Below are 23,457 nucleotides of genomic sequence, written 5' to 3' on the forward strand. Positions count from 1 at the left end.
GATAAGAGTATTGAACGGTTCCCTTCTACAATGAGAATGGACTATGACCTCACAATCTACCTTGTTGTGACCTTGCACCTTATTGCACTGCACTTTCCCTATAGCTTTGGCACTTTACTCTGTACTGTTACTGTTTTTACCTGTACTACATCAATGCACTCTGTACTAACTCAATGTAACTGCACTGTGTAATGAATTGACCTGTATGATCGGTTTGTAAGACAAACTTTTCACTGTACCTCGGTACAAGTGACAATAATAAACCAATACCAATACCAATGCCTGTATCCTATAGTCTGGACCCCTCTAAGCCTCATACCTCGACAGTTATGGCCCTTTAAATATATTGTCTATTGCCAAATATAAAATAGTCTACCTGCATAAACTGCTTCCAAAACACATGATTAAAGCATTACCATCACAACCATCACCACTCTGTAATAAAATACACATCTGATGTTTATTAAATGTGTCCAAGAAAAATACCATTATGTGACATAGCTCTGACTCACTGTCACGCCATCCAAATCTGTGAATATTACAAGCAGAACAAATAAAACTCCAATTTAAATGCCCCAATCTTTTAGCTTTATTAACCATTTTAATAACTGTTTATAGCATGATGAATCTTCAAAACCATTTCACCAACAATGATTATTTTATTTCATGACCCAGAGGATAACTTAATTTCATGCAATATAATTACATTTTGGAAGTAAAAATATTCTTTTAATGTTCATAAATATTTACAACATTGATAAAAGTTAATGGCAAGCTTCCTGAACATATTTTATCACAACCACTTGTAAAACCATGGACTTCTTGACCACATTGGTGTTCAGGGATACTAATACTGACGATTGTCCATCTATTGCAAATAAATACAGTGAGGCAGAATTAGGTGAGGTTCATTGGCATTTGATCATTCAAACACAAATAGTTAGGGCAAGGGAAAGTTGGCACTTGAATTATGAATGACTATGATTGCTGGATGATTTGCTTTGCTCCAATGTTAGTTTTGTGAAAATTGAATCTCAGTCTCCCTGCATGTTTCAAGAAATTGCTGCATTTATGCACTTACCTATCAGATTTGCCATGGGAAGTTAGGGTGAGTGCCTAACAGTGTATAGATCCTGTAAATAAGTAAATATTTCCACAATACTTACTAATTTCTCTGACACAGAACATTTGAGATTGTGGAATATCAATTCTGCAAGTAGAAAGTTAATCTTGAAGATTTATAAAATCTAATGTGGCTACATTTGATCACCTCATAGGTGGGCAGTGTCCAGTTAATCTGTGTCCAACATAATATGGTCCTTTTTGGTGCTTTCTAACTATGTAACTTGTAAAGTCAAGCAAGCTTCAGCTATGTTGTCCATTGATTGGGCACTTTGGCAGTTGGTCAATATTGTCAATGGCTAGCAACTAGTTAAAGCCAGATCACACTACTTAAAGATAAGGCCCACTTTGGCAGAAGCTTTACAGCTATAATTGGAATGAGAATCAGTGAAGTACAGCTCACTACAGAACACAGTGTGTTCAACGATTGCTAGACGTTGCACTGGGGACATTGTTGGAGAAGGTTGGAGGGAAGAGAGATGTCCTGGATCATATGGGATCAGAAAGGCCTCGAGACCCATGTTCAGGTCAATAAGGGAGCAGGAGTAGTTAGCCCTGTGGATCAATGTCAGAAGTCAGCCTGCGAGAACCTGGATCCAGTGCTGATGAAGGGTAAATGCATTTTCAGATACCATATCCCAGCACTAGCTTCAGGCAATGCAAAGTACACTGCACCCCCTTTACTCATCTATCAACAATCTCTATTAATGAGCTCATTCCTAACATTCATTGGCTCTGCAATGGTCTCACACACCTTGCACTAATGCAAGCCTCATTCCCACCTCTCACTTTCTGCACACAGGCCATAATATGGCAACCATATCACCCAAATATATCGTGCCACACTAACGGGCGTACTATCTGCCATTTTGCAGGACAAGGTGGCACACAGCTGGATACAGCTGGAGCTAAGTGGAGGAGGATGGGCTGTGCTTGAATGTCAGGCAGAGACAATGCTGGCAAGCAATGGGATGCCTGTTGCTTAGGGTGTGGCCAGAAGTGGACCTGAATTATCAAGGAGATGGTGATAACAAAGATACACTGTATATCTATTTCGCACTCACATTCACCAAGTCAGACACAGGCAATGCCTATAACACACAGGACGACTTAGAGATCTTCACCTGATTATGCATCTGGCATGAATGGCTTCCAACCAAAGGTAGGAGGAAGAGATAGGATGGGTTTGCAAAGAAGATTTTTTCTCCAGAGGACTCAAATGAGAAAATTAGTGGGGCAGCGGTACAGAGGAAGGCTACTGGTTATGCACAGTGAAGCTTTAAGTTATTCCAAAAGTAAAATCTGCATTTAATTTGAAGCAGCTAGGGAGAGGCTGGCTCAACTTGCTACAGAGATCTTGTCCCAAGCCTGCAGCCTACTAGTTTGAAATTGGTGGCCAACTCAATTTGCATAGTTAAAGAGCCAACTATGATGTAATGTCTCACGGCCACCTACAATGGGCCCCAGGGCTAGAGAGTCTCTTTCTGTGGTATAATTTTCTTCAATTTCATGACTACAAGCAACAGCCACCCAAGGTATGAGTGCCCCTGAGGAAGCTCAACTTGCTGCCTTCATGGCTGTGGATTACATGTGCAAAAGTGGTCGCAGCATTTCACAACAGGCCAGTGGTTGTCCTGCAATAGTTCACCAGGACTGTCATAGAGTCATAGAGCATTACAGCACAGAAACAGGCCCTTCAGCCCATCTAGTCCATGCCGACCTGATCTTCTGCCTTGTCCCATCTACCTGCACCTGGACCATATCCCTCCAAACCCCTCCCATCCATGTACCTATCCAAACTTCTCTTAAATGTTACAATTGAACTCGCATCTACTGCTTCTGCTGGCAGCTTGTTCCACACCCGCACCACCCTCTGAGTGAAGAGGCTTCCCCTCAGATTCCCCTTATATATTTCACCTTTCACCCTAAACCTATGTTCTCCAGTTCTAGTCTCACCCAACCTTAGAGGAAAAAGCCTGCATGCATTCACCCTATCTATACCCCTCATAATTTTGAATGCCTCCATAAGATCTCCCCTCATTCTCCTGCGCTCCAGGGAATAAAGTCCTAACCTATTCAGCATTTCCCTATAACTCAGGTCCTCAAGTCCCGGCAACATCCTTGTAAATTTTCTCTGCACTCTTTCAAGCTTAGTGATATCTTTCCTGTAGGTAGGTGACCAGAACTGCACACAATGCTCTAAATTTGGCCTCACCAACGTCTTGTACAACTTCAACATAACATACTCAATGCCCTGATTTATGAAGGCCAAAGTGCCAAAAGCTCTCTTTACAACGCTATCTACCTGTGATGCCACTTTCAAGGAACTATGGACCTGTATTCCCAGGTCCCTCTGTTCTACCACACACCTCAGAGCCCTGCCATTCACTGTATAAGTCTTACCCTGGTTTGTCCTCCCAAAGTGCATCACCTCGCATTAAATTCCATCTGCCATTTTTAAGCCCATTTTCCCATCTGGTCAAGATCACTTTGCAAGCTTTGATAGTCTTCCTCACTGTCCACTATGGCCCTAATCTTGGTGTCATCTGCAAATTTGCTGATCCTGTTTACCACATTATCATCTGAATCATTAATATCGATGATAAACAACAATGGACCCAGCACCAATCCCTGTAGCACACCACTAGTTACAGGCCACAAGTCAGAGAGACAACCACCTACTACCACTCTCTGGCTTCTCCCACTAAGCCAATGTTGAATCCAATTGGCTACTTCATCCTGAATGCCAAGCAACTTAACCTTCTGGACCAGCCTCCCATGCAGAACTTTGTCAAAGACCTTGCTGAAGTCCATGTAGATAATGTCCACCACCTTTCCCTCATCGACCTTCTTGGTAGCCTCCTCGAAAAACCCTATAAGATTGCTTAGACATGACCGAATACGCATAAAGCCATGTTGACCACTCCCTAACCAAGCCCTGTCTATCCAAATAGTTATATATCCTGTCCCTTAGAATGCTCACCGGCCTATAATTTCCTGGCTTATTCTTAGAGCCTTTCTTGAACAAGAAAGGCCTTTCTTGCTGAGGCAGTGCTCCTATCGGGTGGAGCATAAACTGCTACCTCCTTCAGGATAACAATATTCATTTTCCTATTACTGCCAAATACTTGACTGGTAGGGGCTTCTTCTGGCCATCTCACATGTTGGAATTCATAATCCATAGGGTCACCATTGACAGAGGTTGTCCTACAAAGTATTCTGCAACCTCCAGACCTGAAAATCACCAGACTTCCACTAGCCACAATGCAGTTATTGAAGTAAGAAGACGGGGAAGGCAGGCACTGAGTGGGTGCACAAGGGTGATTTAATGATTTTGTCATGATTTTGCTTATAAATTTTGTTTGGAATGTTGTTATCATAGTTGTTTCCTTTTCTGCATTTTGCCAAGTAGACACTGTAATAGTTGGTGGCAGGGGAATAGAGGACTGAGATTATGATTATTGGAACAGTACTCGGGTGAGTTCTTTGAGAAGAAAGGTTCTGTCCAGGCTGGGTCCTCCCTTCTTCTTCCTCCATTTCAACCTCCTCCTACTCTTCAGCTGTCCATCATATAGCTTGAAGCAATGACTAAACTCTTATGCTGACAAAGTTGTGCATCATGAAATAGAGCACCACTGATTATGAGACCTGCTCCATCAAGTACAGCAGAGCTCTTCTGGAGTTGCTTAGGCCTTGGGAATCCTGTTTTAGCACACCAGTGGCTAGTTCTATTTCACATTGAATGGCAACAAGGCTTTCTGTATATATATGCTTCATATGCCTGCGGATTGTTAGTCAGTATTTCCATGTTAGATATCCCTTATCACCCAGTAGTCATTCATTGGGCATTAATAGGATTAATTGGACTTTGACAGCACAATTTACAATTTGTGGTCACTCACTGCTGGAAATGAGGCAATGGAATTCCTTAAGATTCCAATTTCACATGTAGCACCGATAAAAGACATGCACACAGTTAATGGAATTCTACAGCCCTCACAAAGTCCCAAGATCTCTCTGCCTGCTGGTCTCTGGCAGGAGAAAATTAAAAGTATTTGTCTCTCTTTGCATAGAGAGTGTGACGAACCTTTCACGTGTGACAGCCATTGGCAAACTATACAATATTATAGTTGGCAGGAGGCGGTTGAACAAATATTTGTTTGGAGGTCCTTGTCCTACTCTGAAGTTACACAGTTGGGGCTGGAGGTGGTGGTGGAGTCAGTGAAGAGGCCTTTATGGAGGCACAGTTGTCACCATGGCTCTTCAGCAAGATTCAGGTCTCTGATCTTCCTGATACACTCACATCTGGGATCAACTGAGCTCTGCAGTCAGCAAAATATCCTTCAACACCTAGTGCTCTACCTCCTTTAGATTCCATACGTTGAAATTACTCTGGAAACCATCAAATCTCAGCAACAAAAAGAAGAATTTATCCAGCAAATAACTTGCAAGGGGTTTCTATTGAACAACAGAGAGTAGGGTGGTGAGAAAGATTTGGAACGAAACTCAGGAAGGTGACTTCCACAAGTTGGGGATCCTTTTGCCCCCAAAATGGACAATATTGGATCCACATTCAACCCCAAAGTCTACAGACACGTGCAGTAGTGGTGAAATGTTGTTTATTGTAAATGCTGTCTTTCTAATTGAGATCTATATCCTAAACTCCTCTGCTTGTACAAGTGGATACATTTGATCCTGAACTACTCTGAGATGAGCAGTGAATTTTCCTGAAGCCTTGACCAACAATCTTACCTAGCCAAGCCCCAAAAGTAGTCCATTTAGTTCATCTTCTATTATGAGGACTTTGCTTTGCTAAATTTTTCTAAAGTTGGAAAATGTACCCATTCACCACAAAATACTTTGAGATATCAGGAGCAATTATTGTGCATTACAGAAAAGCATTACAAAAATAAATGTAGGTTTGTTTCATTTTTTTTTCCAATAACTAATCCAAAATCATTCAAACTTCTGATTATTATATGTAAAAGTCCTTCATATTATTCTGATATTCCCAATTTATTTTGAAGCTCTTCCTTTAAAAGATCATAAACTTTCCTTAAAATTGGCAGGAAAAGTTTCTGCTAATTTTGAATGTTGTCATGGATTCTACCTCAACCAAATCTCTATTATTCTTGCTCCCATTCAAGTCCCACCCATTACTGATTTGATACCAAAATGATTTTTAAAAGTTATACCAAGAAAAGATACAAATAACAGCAGACATGGAAACTGGATCAGTATAGGATTAGGTTTTCATGCTGCCACTACCTGAACACATTAAAGAGCAGGTGCCAAAAAAAAAAGACTTGTAGAAAAACAGAGGAAGATGACCAGAAACAGAAACAAACTTTTGTCAAAGTTTTTAGAAGAGAGGGAATAAAAAAGCAGAAGAAAATAAACTGACAGTAGTGGTATTGCATTTACAACAAGCAAAAGTAATTTTCTTTACAATCAGATTTGCCGTAGTGGTTCTTGACCTGGACAATTATCTGTGGGGAGGAAACTAAAATAAAATGTCAAAAGCTGCATTGTACACCGCTGGAGCTTCAGAGCACATCTCTAATGCACTCTGTGGGATGTGTTGGTGCAGTGTTTTAAATATGAAGCATGTCAACAAGATCATGTAACCATCAGTGAATAAATGACTTATCAAAGGCTCTGCAAAACACAATTCATTAATTGTACATATGTTTTCTATTTCACCACTTCTGCTTTTTGTGTTTTCTTTTAAAGCTTTCCATTGCTTCACAGTGGCAGTCTTCCATATCATCCAACAGTTTATTTCCTTTTAAAAGAGGTTGACCAGTTGCTTAATCTATTCCTGCCTTCTTTTGTTGTTTCTTGACTTTAATCCACTCACAAATGTTTGCTTATCTTACAGCACACATGTCTGTTAGGTTACAGTTAAACTGTTAAACTATCCTTCCCCTTTACCGATATTGACTGCCCTTCTGTGCAGTTCCAACATTCAAATGTTTTATTGATTGTACTTGAGCACATGGAGGATAACTTCTAACTTCATGTTCCCAGCAGGAAATTGTGCAGAAGTTGTGCCAAATTTTTAATACATTCTCTTGACAGATGAAGCTTTTCATCAGGAGTGTGAGGTCAGAATATTTTCTTTTTTCATATATTTCCAGTAACAGTGCTGCTTTTGAAATATTGTGGAGCTGAAGCAGACACCCGACTCCAGAAATCTCTTCTGGCACCATAAGTTGATTGACACCCAGAAATTCAGTTACAGGTTGCTGGGCTTTTTTCAGCGGTATCCAACTGAAAATCAATTTCTTTTCCAAGTGCAATAATGGTCATTTCCTGGTTATTTCACTTCATTCCAGAAATTCGACCAGGCATTTCTAGTCTCAAGCCTCACCCTTCTATTCTGACATTATTTCTGCATCAGGCCACATGGCACGATATAATTTCCCATGCAACATCCCTTTTGAAGTACAGCAGAGGGAAATGGACTTCACTGTCCCAGGAGCACCTCAGGACAACAAGGTCTTCCCGATACAGTGCCAGTATGGAATGCCTGCCAGGTATGTAAGTTACTTCCATCATCCTTCAGAGCCCATCCACAATATGGCACCACTTTCCACCCCTCCAAACTGGATCTCCATTCTACTCTTCCTAAATCCAGGACCACATGAGCCCAAGACCCCAACACTGTCTGCCAACACTGAAGCCTGCCATGGATGCCCAAAAACTATATTTCCTGATGTCAACTCTCACCACCACCATTTATCAGTGCTAATTTCTCAGTGTTGTTCTCCACCCCCTTCCTAAGTCACCCATACTTCCATATTTCTTTACAACATAGAAGGAGGCCATTTGGCCCATCAAGTCTATGCTGGCTTGCAGTGCAATCCAATTCCCCCATTATTTTTCCTGTAGACTGTGCCTCTAGCCAAGCTACTCCAGTACACTTACTACACTGGCATCTATCCCATAATGTGAAAAATGGACAGGTATGATTTTGCTTCACCCCTAGATTCCATTCCTTGGTACATGTTTAGACCAAGGCCACGATGAGGACTGGAGATGAATGGTCCCGATGAAAGCAAACTGGATGGGGGTGAGCAGGTCACTGGCAGGTAAGTCCCACTTGATAGCATTGTCAGACACACCTTCCATCACTTTGCTCATACATGAGAGTGAATCAACTGGATGGCAATTATTTGTATTGGATTTTCCTGCTTCTTATGGACTGGACATACTTGGGCAATTTTCCACATTATCAAGTACATGCCAGGCTAGGGCTGATAAGTAACAAGTAACATTTGCACCACAAAAGTGCCAGACAATGGCCATCTCCAACAAGACAGTCCCTAGCCATCTGCCCTTGACTTTCAGTGGCATTACCACCTCCAAGTCTGCTAGCATCAGCACTTTCAGGGTCATCATTAACCAGAACCTCAACTGGACCAACCACATATTTGCTGTGACTGCACGAGCAGGTCAGGCACTGATATCCTATGGCTGGTGACTCATCCCATTGCCTTTCTGCCACTTCCAAGGCACCAGACAGCAGTGTGATACAATACTCTCCATTGCCTGGATACATAAAGCTCTGACAACTCTCAAAAAAGCTCAAAATCATCCAGAACAAATTCTAAACATTCATTCTCCATATCCAGGTGCACAATGGCTGTGGTGTATACCATCCACAAACTGCATTGCAATAGATTGCCCAGCTACTCGAACTGTACATCCCAAACCTCCAACCTCTACTACCAAGAAGGACTAGAACAACAGGCACATTAGAACATCACCACCTGCAGGTTCTTCTCAAAGTCACACACTATCCTGAGTTGGAGTACAGGCAACCCCCACGTTATGACAGGGTTGCCTTCTTAGAAAACGGTCAGAATCACGATTTTCCATAATGCAAAACCACATCATCTGCATGTGCGCCAAGAAACACGAGTTGAAAAATATAAAATTTACGGTTTTTTTCCTCACATAAATTCTGTGAGAGCAAATTGTATTTTGCATCTTAAATTTTTGGGTAGTGATTTGTGAATTCTGTTAGGGCAGAGTTCCATCACCCAAACAGCTTGAGAGCACATAGCACCAGGCTTAAGAACAGCTCTATCCTGCTGTTATCAGACTCCAGAATGGACCTCTCACATGCTAAAAGATGAACTCTTGATTCTCAGCCTACCTTGTCATGGACCTTGCACTTTATTTGCCTACCTGCACTGCACTTTCTCTGTAACTGTAACACTATGTTCTGCTTTCTGTTTTCCTTTTTAACTACTTCAATGTACTTATGTATGGAATGATCTGTCAGGATGGCACACAAACCAAAGCTTTTCACTGCATCTCAGTACGCATCACAATAATAAACAAATTCCAATTCCATAATGCAGGGGCTGCCTGTGTATCACTGGTCCTTCATTATTGCTGTGTCTAACTCCTGGCATTCCCTACCCAATAACGTTGAAGGACTGCAGCAATTCAAGAAAGCCACCTTCTCAAAGGCAATTAGAATAGGCAATAAGCTGCCACAAAAGTCCAGATCTAGAAAAATAAATAAATGTTTAAGCACCTGATTAAGTCTCAGCCATTTGAGTTTGGAGTTACATAGCGGCCAGATCAGTTAATATCAGCTGATTTCCTTCCCTAAAGGACATTATTGAACCAGCTAAGCTTTTACAGCAATCCATCAGGTTCCTAGTCACTACTACCATCTTTTTCATTGAGTTTAAAGTTCCCAGCTGTCATAATAGAATTTGAACTCATGGCTTTGAATTCACCAAAACAGTAACTTAACCACTGTGCAACCCTATTAATATCTTTCAGGTGGATTTGACATTGTTGCAAGTTTTGGGTTACATACCGCTTCAGACAGAACAGTGGCAATTACTCCCGTGAGCAGACTGCTCAGCTTATACTTAGGGCTGTGCTTGGGGCTGCCGACCTTGCATCCGAACAATAAAGGACAGGTTACGGGTGAGGATTGTGGACAGAGGCCACAACAAGCACTTCTATATTACAGAAGATCCTGGGAGCAGCACAAGCTCATGTTCACCTGAACCATAGACATTTTATAAATTTAACTTGAAAGAAAAAGAAAATATTACACAGCATCTGCTCATGATCTATTCCTGAAATCTGACCATTAGACTCTAAAGGCAGCAGAATATTCAGGATATTCAACAAAAATACATAGAAGTGACTTCTTCATAAAGCTCATACATTAGTTTCAGAGGACAAACTACGTCCTCCCTGTCTACCCTCATGAGTCATCATTCCCTAGGCACTCCTCAAGTGCATGCACATGTGCCTGTCTTCAACAAAAGTAAAATCTAAGATGTAGGCCAAGGCAGGGATGATAATCCAAACAAGTTTGCAGGTCCATATGACAGAACAGTTCTTTGCCGTTTTGAAACTGCAGTTAGTACAAGTGAGAGGCAAGCCGACTCAAGACCTGACCCTGCTGAACAGTCCCAGGCAAGTCTTTGATGCCCAGTCTGGTTCCTGTTGCCTAGACTCAAACTCATTTGTGTTGGCCTGGCGGGTTCATAGTGCCCTGGCCTTGTTCAGTCCTGGAACACCAGTGCTGGTGTTGACCCAGACCAGCTTCTGGTGCCCAGGCTGGTGTTTGGTGCCCAGCCCCAGCATCGGGTGGGTCCTGAGAACCAGACAGAGAGCCAGGAGAGTCTTCAGATGCAATAACTTTGCTAATTCACCACCCAGTGCAAATCTTCAAAGTAAACGGGGTTGCTGTTAATGAATTGTGGCTGTCCCTGGGGATTCCCATCACTACCCCCACAGCCCATTTTAGTTTTACAGGAAAATTGGCATCCTGTATCAACATTGTACCTGATGGGTAGATTTCCCTGAGATACAGATACACAATCTGGGCTGTTGGTAACCTTGGCTGTATTATACTGTCCAATATCTAACCACCTAATAGCATAAGACAGGATCGTAACAATAAAACCTGCTTGGAATCCCAACTGGAGATTAGAGTCCTTGTACATCTATTCCTTGCTTCCAGCTGTAAATAGCAAGGGGTGTAAAATATGTGGCCAATCTGATATCACCCCTTTTACACCATCACCTGAAGTTAAAATGACCCCAATCTGCTACTGAGACTTTTAACCCCAAATCTGGTTGCTGATTACAATGCCACATTACAAACGGCAGCAGACTGTGGAAGGGCTATGTTATATTTAAGGCCATGAATTGAATATCATTCGACTGGAAAGCACATATGGAATTTGAGAGGATAAAATCAGTGGCTGCTTTTTAAGTTCTTCCTTATTCTCTCACTTGCTTCCCATTGCCATACACAAATGGAGTAACCCACAAACAGTCTGGGGTACACATGGAGCTGTGCAGTCTGGTGCAACAGTGTCTGCCACTACAGTGTTGAAAAGTAATCTTCCAGCATTCCTATTGTTCTCTCCCTCCGTGCCCTGCTCTGCATTTTAAAACATGTCTTATTTTTAAATTTTCTCAGTTGCCCTGAAGCACTAGTTTCTCTCTCCACAGATGCTGGCTGACTGCTGAGCATTTTCAGCATTCTCCATTTTTATTTCAGCTTTCCAGCATCTACACTTTTTTTTGTTTTCTGACTCCTGTAATTAATATCTGAATGGGTGCCAGCATTCTCTCACATGGTCCAATTCACTCTCCCACATGGTCCACTTCACTCTCCCTTGAGCTACACTTCACTCTCCCACGAGCTCCTCTTCATTATCCCACTTGTTCATCTTCACTCTCCCATGTGCTCCTCCTCATTTTTCTACACACTCCTCTTCAATATCTAAAGTCCTGTCTCAGGAAACAATGCTGTGTCTTATAACGCGCCTTGAAGTTAACTGCTCACATAGCCTAACCCACACATGATACTTCTGGAACAAAACAGTGTTGGTATATGCACTTTAGGGCCTGTACATAGTATATAGGGTGCATCAAGTATTACATAAAATGTATGAAAAGCAGGATCCATTCCTTCAGCATATAAATTCCTGCTATTCTCATCTGCTGCGCCTTTCAAATCTGACCAGCCAGAGTTGGATTTTTAAAGAGAAAGAAGGTGTCAGAGTACTGCAGTTCTCTGCAGTTACGCCACATCACGTCACGTGTGATAGTGGAAGGGTCCATTTCATGCAGCTCTATGGTCTAGTGCAGCAGCATCTTGTCACTGCAGTCTATCACATGCATGCATCAAACTTCAGGACACCCACAGAGGAGTAGATGCCACCGCCAGATGTATTGAGCCCAATTAAAATACAAACTAAAAGTAGAAAGCATTGAATGTTGGAAACAAACAAACTGCTGAAAACACTCTGAAAGCCAGCCTGTTTCTCTCCCAGTCAGGGTCTGTATTGTTAATGTGCTGGATTCTGCTACTGTTAGAGTCTTTATTGTATTGCAATCTACAGAGACACTTGTCCAGCATCAGTATGTTGGCAGAGTGGACGGCGAGTGCTATTGCGCGGAGCATCATTGTCCCCTTAGCTGTTGTGTGGCATAATATCTCAGAGGGATCTGTTCTTAACTGGAATAAAATATTAAAGCTGCTTTGCAGAGCTTTCTATAGCACTACTAAAATAATCCATCATCTATCTAATCAACTTAGAGTGCGATTATCCTTCCCATTGTAACAACAGAATATGATGGCTGTGACAAAAACTGCAGCAGAAATCCATTCATTCAGAACGCGGGCGTGAATAGACCTGGCTGGCGCAAAGCCATATAAAATAGGAACCTTGACGCCAAGAGTATAAAACTCTTGGTGTTACTAGGGGCAGCAATTACTAAATTAAACCTTCTCCCTGTCACCACTTTTTGAAAAAGGAAGACAGCAACTGCTGTCTAACACCAGTAATTACAGCTCCTTGACATACAAAGGTTTGCTAGTATGGTGAATGGTACTTTATTTTGAAAGCAAATTGAAAAGCTTTCATATATATTTTCCACTATTCCTGAGCGGTCCAAGGTGAAAAAAGCTTCCTATTACAAGTGAAGGAGTTGATTTGCCAGCAACATGCATTCAATGTTTTGCACAAACCTGCTGTTATTTATAACTTCATCTATAGTTTGGATTTTAATTAACAACACTCTTTTTCTCAATTGTGTATACTCGTAAATCCACAAGGAATACCTCAAATTTTAGCTTCTGTTAGCAGTTTTCAAGCTAACTTTTCACCCCTGCATCCTTATCTGCCACACTCCCAAAGCTGCTGACATATGCTGGCCCCTGGGCCTGCAGGAGACAACTTGCTTTCTCTCTCTTGTTCAAGTGGCTGCTCTTCACTTGTAACACATTGCAGGTTATTCAATATGAGGAGCATCACTGCTAAACTCGGTTCCCTTCCCTATTTTCCAGTTGGATCACTGGAGTGGAATTCACATGGCTGGTTTCCACATAACCACCGGGTACTGGGACCAGTTATAATATTTTGATTATTGGCACAGACAGGAGACGAATCTTCATGTTGCTGATCTGGTCTGTTTAACACACTCTAATATTAAGGAGTGAACTGTGGGGGAATCTTTTTTAGCAGCTGTCATATTTTCTTTCCTGACCACATTACATCATGACTCAACAGCACCTTGTATAATTTTAGCTTTGTATGCAAGATTCATTCATCCCTTCTTCTACCCTGTCAAGCCCCATCAGAATCTTCTATGTTTCAATGAGATCACCTCTCATTCTTATAAACTCCAGAGAGTATACGCCCAGTCTGCTTAACTTCTTCTCATAAGATAACCTCCAGGTTCTGAGCATCGGTTTAGTGTTGTATTCCTTCCTTCGCAAGTATATCCTTGTTTAAGTCAGGAGACCAGACCTGTACTTAATATTCCAAGTTCACTCAGATCCTAAATGGTAGCTCAAACTAAGTGTCCCATCCTTGCAGTGCAATTGCAATAATTCATTAAAAGATGTGGAATTAAGATAATCAAGTTTCCCTGTAGCAAACTTTTGGCTTCTTCTAAAGAGGAGTCTTTCTATAATAATTTGGGATCATACTGGATTTCCCTTCGGGAAATCATTGGGCTAATTCCTAATCTGGCTAAAAAGGAATAATTTGAAGATAAGCAAACAAAGGGGTATAGTGTTCAGAGGAGAAGGACTGAGCAATCATACAGATAGACCTGTGCATGTGTCTGTGTGTCTGTGTGTGCGTCTGTCTGTGTGTGTCTGTGTACGTGTGTCTCTGTGTGCATGTGCATGTGTGTGGGCGTGTGTGTCTGTGTGTGTGAAATTAATCCAAGGAACTATGTACTTATTGGGAGTGAGGCAGGGAATATTGAGTATCAGTTTTGGGAACTTGGGTTGACAAATACATTGTAAATTCAAACTAACGTCTGTGGGAGAAGAGGAGTTAAGAGGAGTTACTTTTGAATGGGTATAATTGGTCGAAGCAGCTCACAGACACATGTTTTCTGATCTGCCGAACATTTCCTTGGTGATTTACAGATTCCAAAAACATGGCAGTCTCTAGTGAGGTACTTTGATGATTTAAAACAATGTGTTGCTTACAGTTTACACAATTAACAATTTGTGAAAACAGCTTGAGTGCTATAGACTAACATCTCCTCTAGCAATGATGTGAAAGGTTAATTTCCAGCTCACAGATCTTTTTCTGTTGCAGCAAAATGAGGTTTTGATTGTTCCAAGGTACAGATCATTTTAATTTTCATTGTCTTGTCGATACTTATGGTTCAATGACACCCTAAAGAATTTATTGTTTTTGACAGTGGATTTCTATGCCATGTACAGTGGATTTTCATAGCATTAAAGATTCACGATTCCAAAGTGTTTGCAGTGAGGAAAAACTTGGAACTTCCTGTAACTAAGATATTCCGCACATTCCATTAACCTATAGCTCCTAATAGAGCTTCCAATACAAATTCCATTGCAGAACAGCATATGCTACCTTTGACTATTGAGTTACTTCAAGTGTGCCAACTCAATCAGTAACAACATCCACACAAAACAACGTTATATACAAAGAATTGCAAACATTTTTTTGTTGTTCATTCATGGGATTACCGTAAAGCCGGCACTTAACACACATCTCTGGTTGCCCTTGAGCCCAATGAGTTGATGGTCCATTTCAAAGGGCGAATATAAGTAAACCACATTGTTGGGTGGATCACCCATAGGCCATATCTGGTAAGCACTAAAGAACATTAGTGAATTATTTGGGTTTCAAAACAATGTGGATGTTTCATGATTTTCATTACTGATTCAGGAATTGGCACTACCAGAATTTATTTGAAGTAACATTATTTTAATGCTCCAACTGCTATGATAGGATTTGAATTCATATCTGTAGAGTGCTAGTTCATGTCCCTGCATTGCCAGTCTAGTAATGTAACAACTTTGCTACCATACTCTTAAAATCCCTTTAACTCAAAAGGTTGTGGATGTTCAGTCATCAAGTACAATCAAGACTGAAATGGATACATTTTTGGACACTAACAAAATCAGAGGATATAAAGAATGATGACTTGAAGAACAGGATGTGGAAGTTTTAGAGAGGGTGCAGAGGAGATTTACCAGGATGTTGCCTGGATTGGAGAGCATGTCTTATGAGGATAGGTTGAGTGAGCTAGGGCTTTTCTCTTTGGAGAGAAGGAGATGAGAGGCGACTTGATAGAGGTGTACAAGATGATAAGAGGCATAGATCAAATGGACAGTCAGAGACATTTTCCCAGGGTGAAAATGGCTAACACGACGGGGCATAATTTTAAGGTGACTGGAGGAAGATATAAGGGGGATGTCAGGGGCAAGTTTTTTACACAGAGAGTGGAGGGTGTGTAGAATGCACTGCTGGCAGAGGTTGTGGGGGCAGATACATCAGAGATCTTTAAGAGAATCTTAGATAGATACATGAATGATAGAGAAATGGGGGGCAATGTGGGAGGGAAGGGTTAGATGGATCTTAGAGCAGGATAAAATGTCGGCACAATATTGTGGGCCAAAAGGCCTGAACTGTGCTGTAATGTTCTATGTTCTATGTTCTATGATCAGCCATGATTTCACTGACTAACCTAAATGTCTTTGAGGGCTCTTATAGCCTACTGTATCAATGTACACTTTTTGCCTTCTCAGGAGTGCAATCAGAATTGGAGATATTAGGTAGAAAAAATAAATAAATGGATTTAAAAGAAGTGAGGGTGGATATGCAAAGAAATTGATGGCTGAACGGCAGCCACTAATGGTGGAAATGGGATTGTATAAGAGGCTAGAGAAAGAGGAGCATAGACTTGGGCCTATATTTCAAATAGTCTCTGGCAAATCCCAACCTGATCAAATAAGAATGGAATCAGGGCAAGAGGTTAGGGTTTGTTGTGGGATTTGAAGACAATGATCTTCTCGATGTTTAGCGGGGGGGGAAACAGTGGCTCATCCAAGGCAGGATGTAGAACAGGTGTTACAATACAGAGACAGTGAAAGGGCTGGAGAACTGGAGCTGAGGGTCAGTTATGAGCATATGAAGGCTGACTCCCTGCCTATGTTTGAAGTTGCAATGGTGCAGCATGTAACTCACAAAGAAGAGAGGCCAAGGACAGATCCTCGCAGGACTCTGAAGGAAATAAAATAGGGGGAGGAAGAGAAGCTGCTGTTGGGAATACTCGTCCTGTGATTAATTTATATACATGAGAATCTGTATTATACAAGTAGTATGTAGTAAGGAGTATGTTTTTAAGAACTTATACCCCAAATGATTGTAGGAAGTTCTTTTGTTTGGGGTATATGTCCTTAAAAGCACACCCCTAACACTACTTGTGTAATGTGAATTCTGTCTTGAAGGTTCTGAAATATTACGACCTTATATAAATTAATCACAGGACGAGTATTCCCAACAGTGAATACCCCGAACAATAGAACTTCCTATAATTGACTGAAAAGCTATAAACTGTTTACTGGGAAGCATAAAATAATGACATTCTTAACCCTTGTATCTGAATATCATCAAGGAGTACTGACCTACTGTATACTGACAGTTGTAGATAGCAATGATATTTGCTATCATTGTATAAATGTACACAAATCAAACAATGTCGTTAAGACAACTAAATCTGCATATCCCATGTGAAGTACCAACTGGTAGGTAATGACTTCAAGGTTGCAATTTAGTGACTGATTTCAAATGATAGTTATTAACTGCTTGAACGATTGATGATTTATAAATATTATTTGCATCCCCCAATTAGAACGTTGCCTTGCAATCACTCCTAGTTATCAATAATTTTTTATCATCTAAGTGTTCTGGTGAGAGATGACTATATCCAGTATTAAAACATTTCAATTCATTTTGCATTGTCCACAGTCTTCTCTTTTGTTTTAAGATTAAAGAGCCATTAAAAGGCAATACTTCAATAGAGGTTGAAATGAATCTTTGTTCATTACATTAGGGAGCTTTAGAAACTGGATTTCCAGAAACTCGGTGGTTCACAGGGACAAATTTGTGTTGACCTATAAACTTGTGCAATGGCCTTTTCTTGATGTCTTTATGAACATCGAATGGCATTGCCTTCCCTGCAGCTATCTCACATTATGTAATTGCACATTGTTTAATTTTTACATTATAAAAACAAGCAGGTCAATATTGCATCACACAAAAGTGCCTTAAACAGTTTTATTCTTATTTCAGAAAGTTAGTGAAAAATGAGCTTGAAACACTGATACTCAATAGTTAAAGTTGTCAAAACTTTGGGATATGAAGAAGCATTTGACTCACTTTAGTTTCTTATACAGCCTTGACTTAGGGACATTCTTATTATAATGTTGCTTTCGAATTGGTTCCAGAAATCATACATAACAAAAGAGGTGCCACTCAAACTTCCACTGCATGACATCTTCATTAAAAAAAAGACACATTGCAAAGTAACACCAATCAAATGAAAGTAAAAAGGATCTGCGTGGTTATAATCGAGGACATCAAATTAGAAATAAATCCATAGTACCATACAATTGGAAGCAATGAAACCAAATGTAAATAACCTACTGGATAAACAATATCAGGTTTTATCTCATGTATAAGATAACTGATGCAGATAAAATTATTTAACACATCATTTTCACCTTTCAATATAGATTAGCTTTCAGGAAAGAGTAAGAAGCCAACCAAGAATGTGGATGGATTTTTCTCAATCTTTTGCTATTAGTTTATAACCCAACCATCGTCTAAATTAACAGATGTTTCAATTTCCCCCTTAATTTTAATTTGAGACCAGCTGAAACTGCTACAAATAAGGCATTCCATGTATCATTACCACAGATAAATAGAGGCATGTCACAGCAGTATAACGCTGCACAATGAATATACCCAAGCAGTGGGAAATGGATTTAACATCTGGTTACCATGGTCTACACCAACACCATTCTGCAAGGCAAAAATTCCATTTAAGGTGCTCAAACATTAGGTAGACCATTTTTTATAATTTAAAAGAAAAATTACTTGCATTTCATCAACAAAGAAAATGTATGTAATTTTGTCTTCAGAGAATAATGGCATGTAACATCACAGAGGTTCACTGACTACTTCCTTGCACCAGTAGATGATTGTTCTAAGGCGAAACATCAGAAGCTCCTCCAAAACAAGTAGGTTTGGGCCAGGTGGGATGTTAATATGTTGGAAATCTGAATCTTGATCCCAACTCACTTCCAAACTGTCACGAGGCAGGAGAGGGAGTGGACAACCAATCCACATCGAGGAGACAGATTAATAATGTAAATACCATAATGAAGCTGCATGCCTCTTACTGAATTACCATTTTAAATTTATGGCTGGCTGGCCAAGTTTTCCAGGCCTTGGGACAGAGGAGGCAAAGGCTGCAATGTCCAGGCAATAAGTGTCTTTTATTTTTACTTACAGGATCCATTTTCACTGGCTGCCCCAGACAGCAATGGGGTACACAACCAATATTTCCCATTCCTTCTAGAAGACCTCTGGTCAACCTCCAACTCTTCCAATCTCCCCCTGCAAAAAGCCTTGAATCAGCCAACCTCTTTTTATCTGCCCTAACCTTTCCCGTCTCCTCTAAAATCCTTCTGAGCCCCCTCTACAAAGCATCCAATCTCACCTTACCCTCCACTTTCTCCCAAAGTGGCTACTAACTTCCTCCATCACAGTTCCTCGGATCTCTTCCCAACTGTCCCTGCCCCAAGGCTCCTGATCCTCTTTCCTCTCCACCCTCTGGCAGCAACCTGGTGCCAAAGGCCTATTCACCCAATATCCAGACAGTCTAGCAGTCTGGCTGCATCAAAGTTGGAAATGGAGGCAAAAGATTTTCATCAGTTCCCATCATTAAATTTGTCAGGGCCTGAGGAAAACTATGTTGCTGTGTTTCCTGATCTCAAAGTAAGCTCAATTCCTCCCAACACTGTGCAAAAATCCAGTGATCTTTAAAAGTAATTATCCTGATCATCTCCTTACATTGGGTGCTGCAGGGGATGGGGCAAGTGGTGAGGGAGTGAGCTGAGTCTGATAATCCATCTCAAGCAGCGAATGAATGTCAAATCCTCTGACCATGTGCAGCAGGCAAGTGCCAAAGACTTCCGTCAATTATATCTGTGCTGCTGTGCCATGGAAGCTTACCTACCTTCCCGCTGACAGTGGACAGAGCCATTTGCCTGAGTTGCCACATGGCACTAGGGGGCAAGAGATGGCACAATCGTGTGCAAGTATCCTGGAATTGTTCTGTTTGTGAATTCCGGAGATATGAAGCTTAGAACTGGATAATTATTCCACCAACCAGAACTTCATTAGAACAGGTGATTCTCAATTTGCAACACTACAAACCATATGTACCATATAAACACTGACTGCATTTTCAACATTAAGCTTTACTTTGTGACACAAATTTTGAGATCAAATGTAACTGTAATCGAAAGAGTAATACATTACAGGATCAAAATCTAAATTTAACCAGAGGACTGTAAAACTTTAAAAAGGTAACTCACTCGCTTCCTTAGATTGCAGGTCAATATGAGGTTTCGTGAAAAAGAATTTGCAAATGCTGTGTAGAATTCCAGGACTTTCAGTAAGGCTTCCCGGCGGATGATATGTAGGTCACAATATGTCAGAGCTCGCACATTCGCACAGGCATGAGCCAAGGTGGTTTCTTTCCAGAAAATATCCCCAAATACGTCCCCTTTCCCTGAAGAATATTTGAAAGAAAAACAGAAAAAATAATCAGAATTTATGCTTTTATTTAAAAAAAGGGAATCTGTTATGAGAGACTATTCTGTAATTTTGACTCATATGATGGATTCCAAATCTTTGATGAGCTGATAGGGGTGGAGTGATGGATGTCAGAATGATGCAGGGCAGTTCTATCTGCGGAATGAAGAAAGAATTCAGTAGCATGTTATCTGTTCATGAGTGTCTGTGGCCTGGAGCTACGGATAAGGAGGCTTTCCACTTCCACAGCTGGCAATAAGCATATGGCAAAGGCAAGTAGAAAGGGAAGGAAATTAAAATTGTAAAAATGAGATTTCTCCTTCACCTCTTGCAATCCATACACTCTAAAATATCATATTAGCTTAACAGTGTCACCTATCCTCTATCAGTTTGAGAGCATAGGATTTGACTGAGAAAATCTCTGACAATCCTTCTCAAGAGAAATTAGAGGATTTTGCTGTTTCAGAATAAACGATGCATTTATGTGCCTTGGTAGATAAAATAAGGGCTTTTAATGAATAATGACTGAGTCAGATTATATTTTTATTTCAATGATAGTCTGTGAAAAGTGGCCAATTTCTTTTTAGGTACATTTCTTTATCCATATATTTCATTTTGATTCCTCAGCAATTTTCAAGATGGACATAATGCAACAAAGTATTTTCAAGACCTATCCTATCTTTACAATATCTGTAATGCTTAAAAAATTTGCCATCAGTGCATCAATGTTGTGTAGTATTCATTGTACTTGTAATGCAGTACTCATCCCTGAAAGTTTGGACTATCAGCCTCTTCATGTGCCTGTGTCTCTGTCAGTGCTGTTTTCCCTCTTTGCCTGTGATTATTATAATGTCCAGACTTTCTATCACAAAAAGCCTAATCACATTCAGACAGGAAAGATTCCTCTGTCTGGACCCAATATCCACAGTGAAGTTAATAGATGGCAAACAAAAGCAGTAACAGGTGTGTGATTGAGGTTTGTTTCCTTACTTGCACTGAAGAAAACTAGATGAAATAGTAAAGGGGGCAGGCATGAGTTATATTTTCTTTTCGGAAATATTGGGTTGAGTCCTACCCGATCCAAGTTATCAACGAGCCTTATGTCCTACACCAGCTCCACAGTCATTCTAACCTTTAGCAGCCCAACAATTGCAAGGTCATGGTTTCCCAAATATCACTTGAGCAAAAACATGATTGGCAACCAGTCCTTTTGACAATGCATCCCAAGGCCCCCCTCCCAGCACCACCCTGATGGTCTGTGCTGTCAAAGGCCTGTTTCATTCTTTTTAAATGGCTAAAAAATGGACCAACTATCCATCAGTGCAATTTGGCCCATTGTATGCATATGAGGATGTGCCATACACGTTCATATGAAAATGAATGCACTCCTATGTACACACAATAGTTTTTAATTGCAGATAAAATTAGACATTGAATTGTCTGAATGAAACCAGGGTAAGTGTGATAATTACTGAAACAGATTGGTTGGCATAATTCTGACTAGACTATATATCCATTAAAGACGAAATATTGACTCAATGGAATAAATAGAATGCCTGATTATATATGATTTTTAAACATCTGCTTTCTTTTGGTATCTATATTTTAATTACTATGTGAATGTGTGTAAAGGAGCGCAAATTGTTAACTGCTGAAGGCAAATTGCTAATAAGACTCATCAGAATCGATTCAAGTTTCTGAATAGTTATTAATCACTCAGTCATAATTGGTTCAAAGGATTTCAAGGGAAAGCATTCGTGTTTGAAAATCTGAAGGAATCACAAGATATTTATATAAATAGTTTATTTCTGTCTATTAAGCTTTTTATCCCCCATGCTTGATTCGTAATAACATCCACATCATTTAACTGATAATAATTTTAGCTAAAAATTGTGCTCCAAGTAAGACATTTTATAAAAAGTAAACAGGTTGTTTTAGCAAAGGGCTTAAAGATCAATATAATCATAATAACTAGATTGCCTGCTTGAAATATTTCTATTATACAGAATGGCTGACCTTTCCTAGCAATGTGTGACCAGTCATTTCTCACTCCCATGCATTGAAAGGGGCTAGCAGTTAGCAGTGGTTTTACCATGACTATTCCTAGGCAGCGGATGCTTTATGAGTTAATGGGTCAGAACTGTTCAAATATAGTAAACATTCATTATACCCCATCTTTTGATCTCCCACATGCACAGCGAGTTGCTGGAAGAGGGCATCAACACTGAGTAACGTCCTCCAGAGAAACTTGATTGTGGATGGCAAGATTCTGTTTGCATGCAGCTTAGGGCAGAACAGCATATACTGAATAGCAATATCCACGCTTCCATGTTCTACTGTGCTCACCTTCAATAGCTGTGCAATTTGAAACTTGCTGAGTACTATTAGTCTATTATTTTCACAATAAGTTGTAACTCAGTACACTCCACCACCATTCTTTTGTTGTGGTTTCAGTCTGGAAGCTCTACAGCTGCAGCAAAGCTATTTATAATTCATTGGAAGAATTATCACAGCTGCTGTGTGCCACACTTAGAATCCCATTCTATGTCTTAAAAAAATATAGCTGTTTTTAAATAAAATGATCGACTTCATGTATTTGAAACAGCATCGTGCAGAAAGATTTTGACATGGCTCATATTATTCAAGGACAATAATAACGAAATGTTTGTCTCGCTTGTCAAAGAAAATCACAGTGAGGAAAACTGTACAATTGATTAATTACTTTTAGAATGCTATTCTGCTGCAAAGGGTTTGTCTAATCTTTGCCCCTAAAAATATCAACCCAGTATTGTGTTGTTCTTTATTTCATGAACACGTTTAAGTATTCCTCATTTTACATCAGAGGAATGACATGGTTACAAAAACACAAACATATGAACTAAAAGCAGAAGTGAATCCCTTTGCCCCTTGAGCCTGCTCCACCATTTACTCCATATTCCCACCTACTTGTGGTAACCTATCATCCCCTTTCCTTGTCAAGAGTCTCTCTCCAGCTGCTTCAAAGACTGCCTCCATCATTGTTTCAGGAAGAGGGTTCCAAAGACTCAGCTCAAATGTTTTATATAGGTGACCTCTTATTTTAAAACAATCACCTAGTTCTAGATTGTAAGACAAGAGAAAACATCCTCTCCACCACACCCAGTCAAGACCCCTCCAGAATTCAGTTGAGTCACCT

General features: G+C 40.4%; 1 protein-coding gene across 1 annotated transcript in view; it reads right to left on the bottom strand.

Moving 5' to 3' along the window:
* Positions 1-23,457, bottom strand: part of kcnh5b (potassium voltage-gated channel, subfamily H (eag-related), member 5b) — a 268,909-nt gene that overhangs the window by 86,527 nt on the left and 158,925 nt on the right. The window contains exon 10 of the mRNA XM_052018025.1: positions 20,063-20,259. Coding sequence (XP_051873985.1) covers positions 20,063-20,259 — 197 coding nt within the window. The remainder of the gene's footprint in view (positions 1-20,062; positions 20,260-23,457) is intronic.

Source organism: Pristis pectinata, chromosome 1 (genome assembly GCF_009764475.1).
Source record: "Pristis pectinata isolate sPriPec2 chromosome 1, sPriPec2.1.pri, whole genome shotgun sequence".
In the NCBI taxonomy this organism is placed as follows: domain Eukaryota; kingdom Metazoa; phylum Chordata; class Chondrichthyes; order Rhinopristiformes; family Pristidae; genus Pristis; species Pristis pectinata.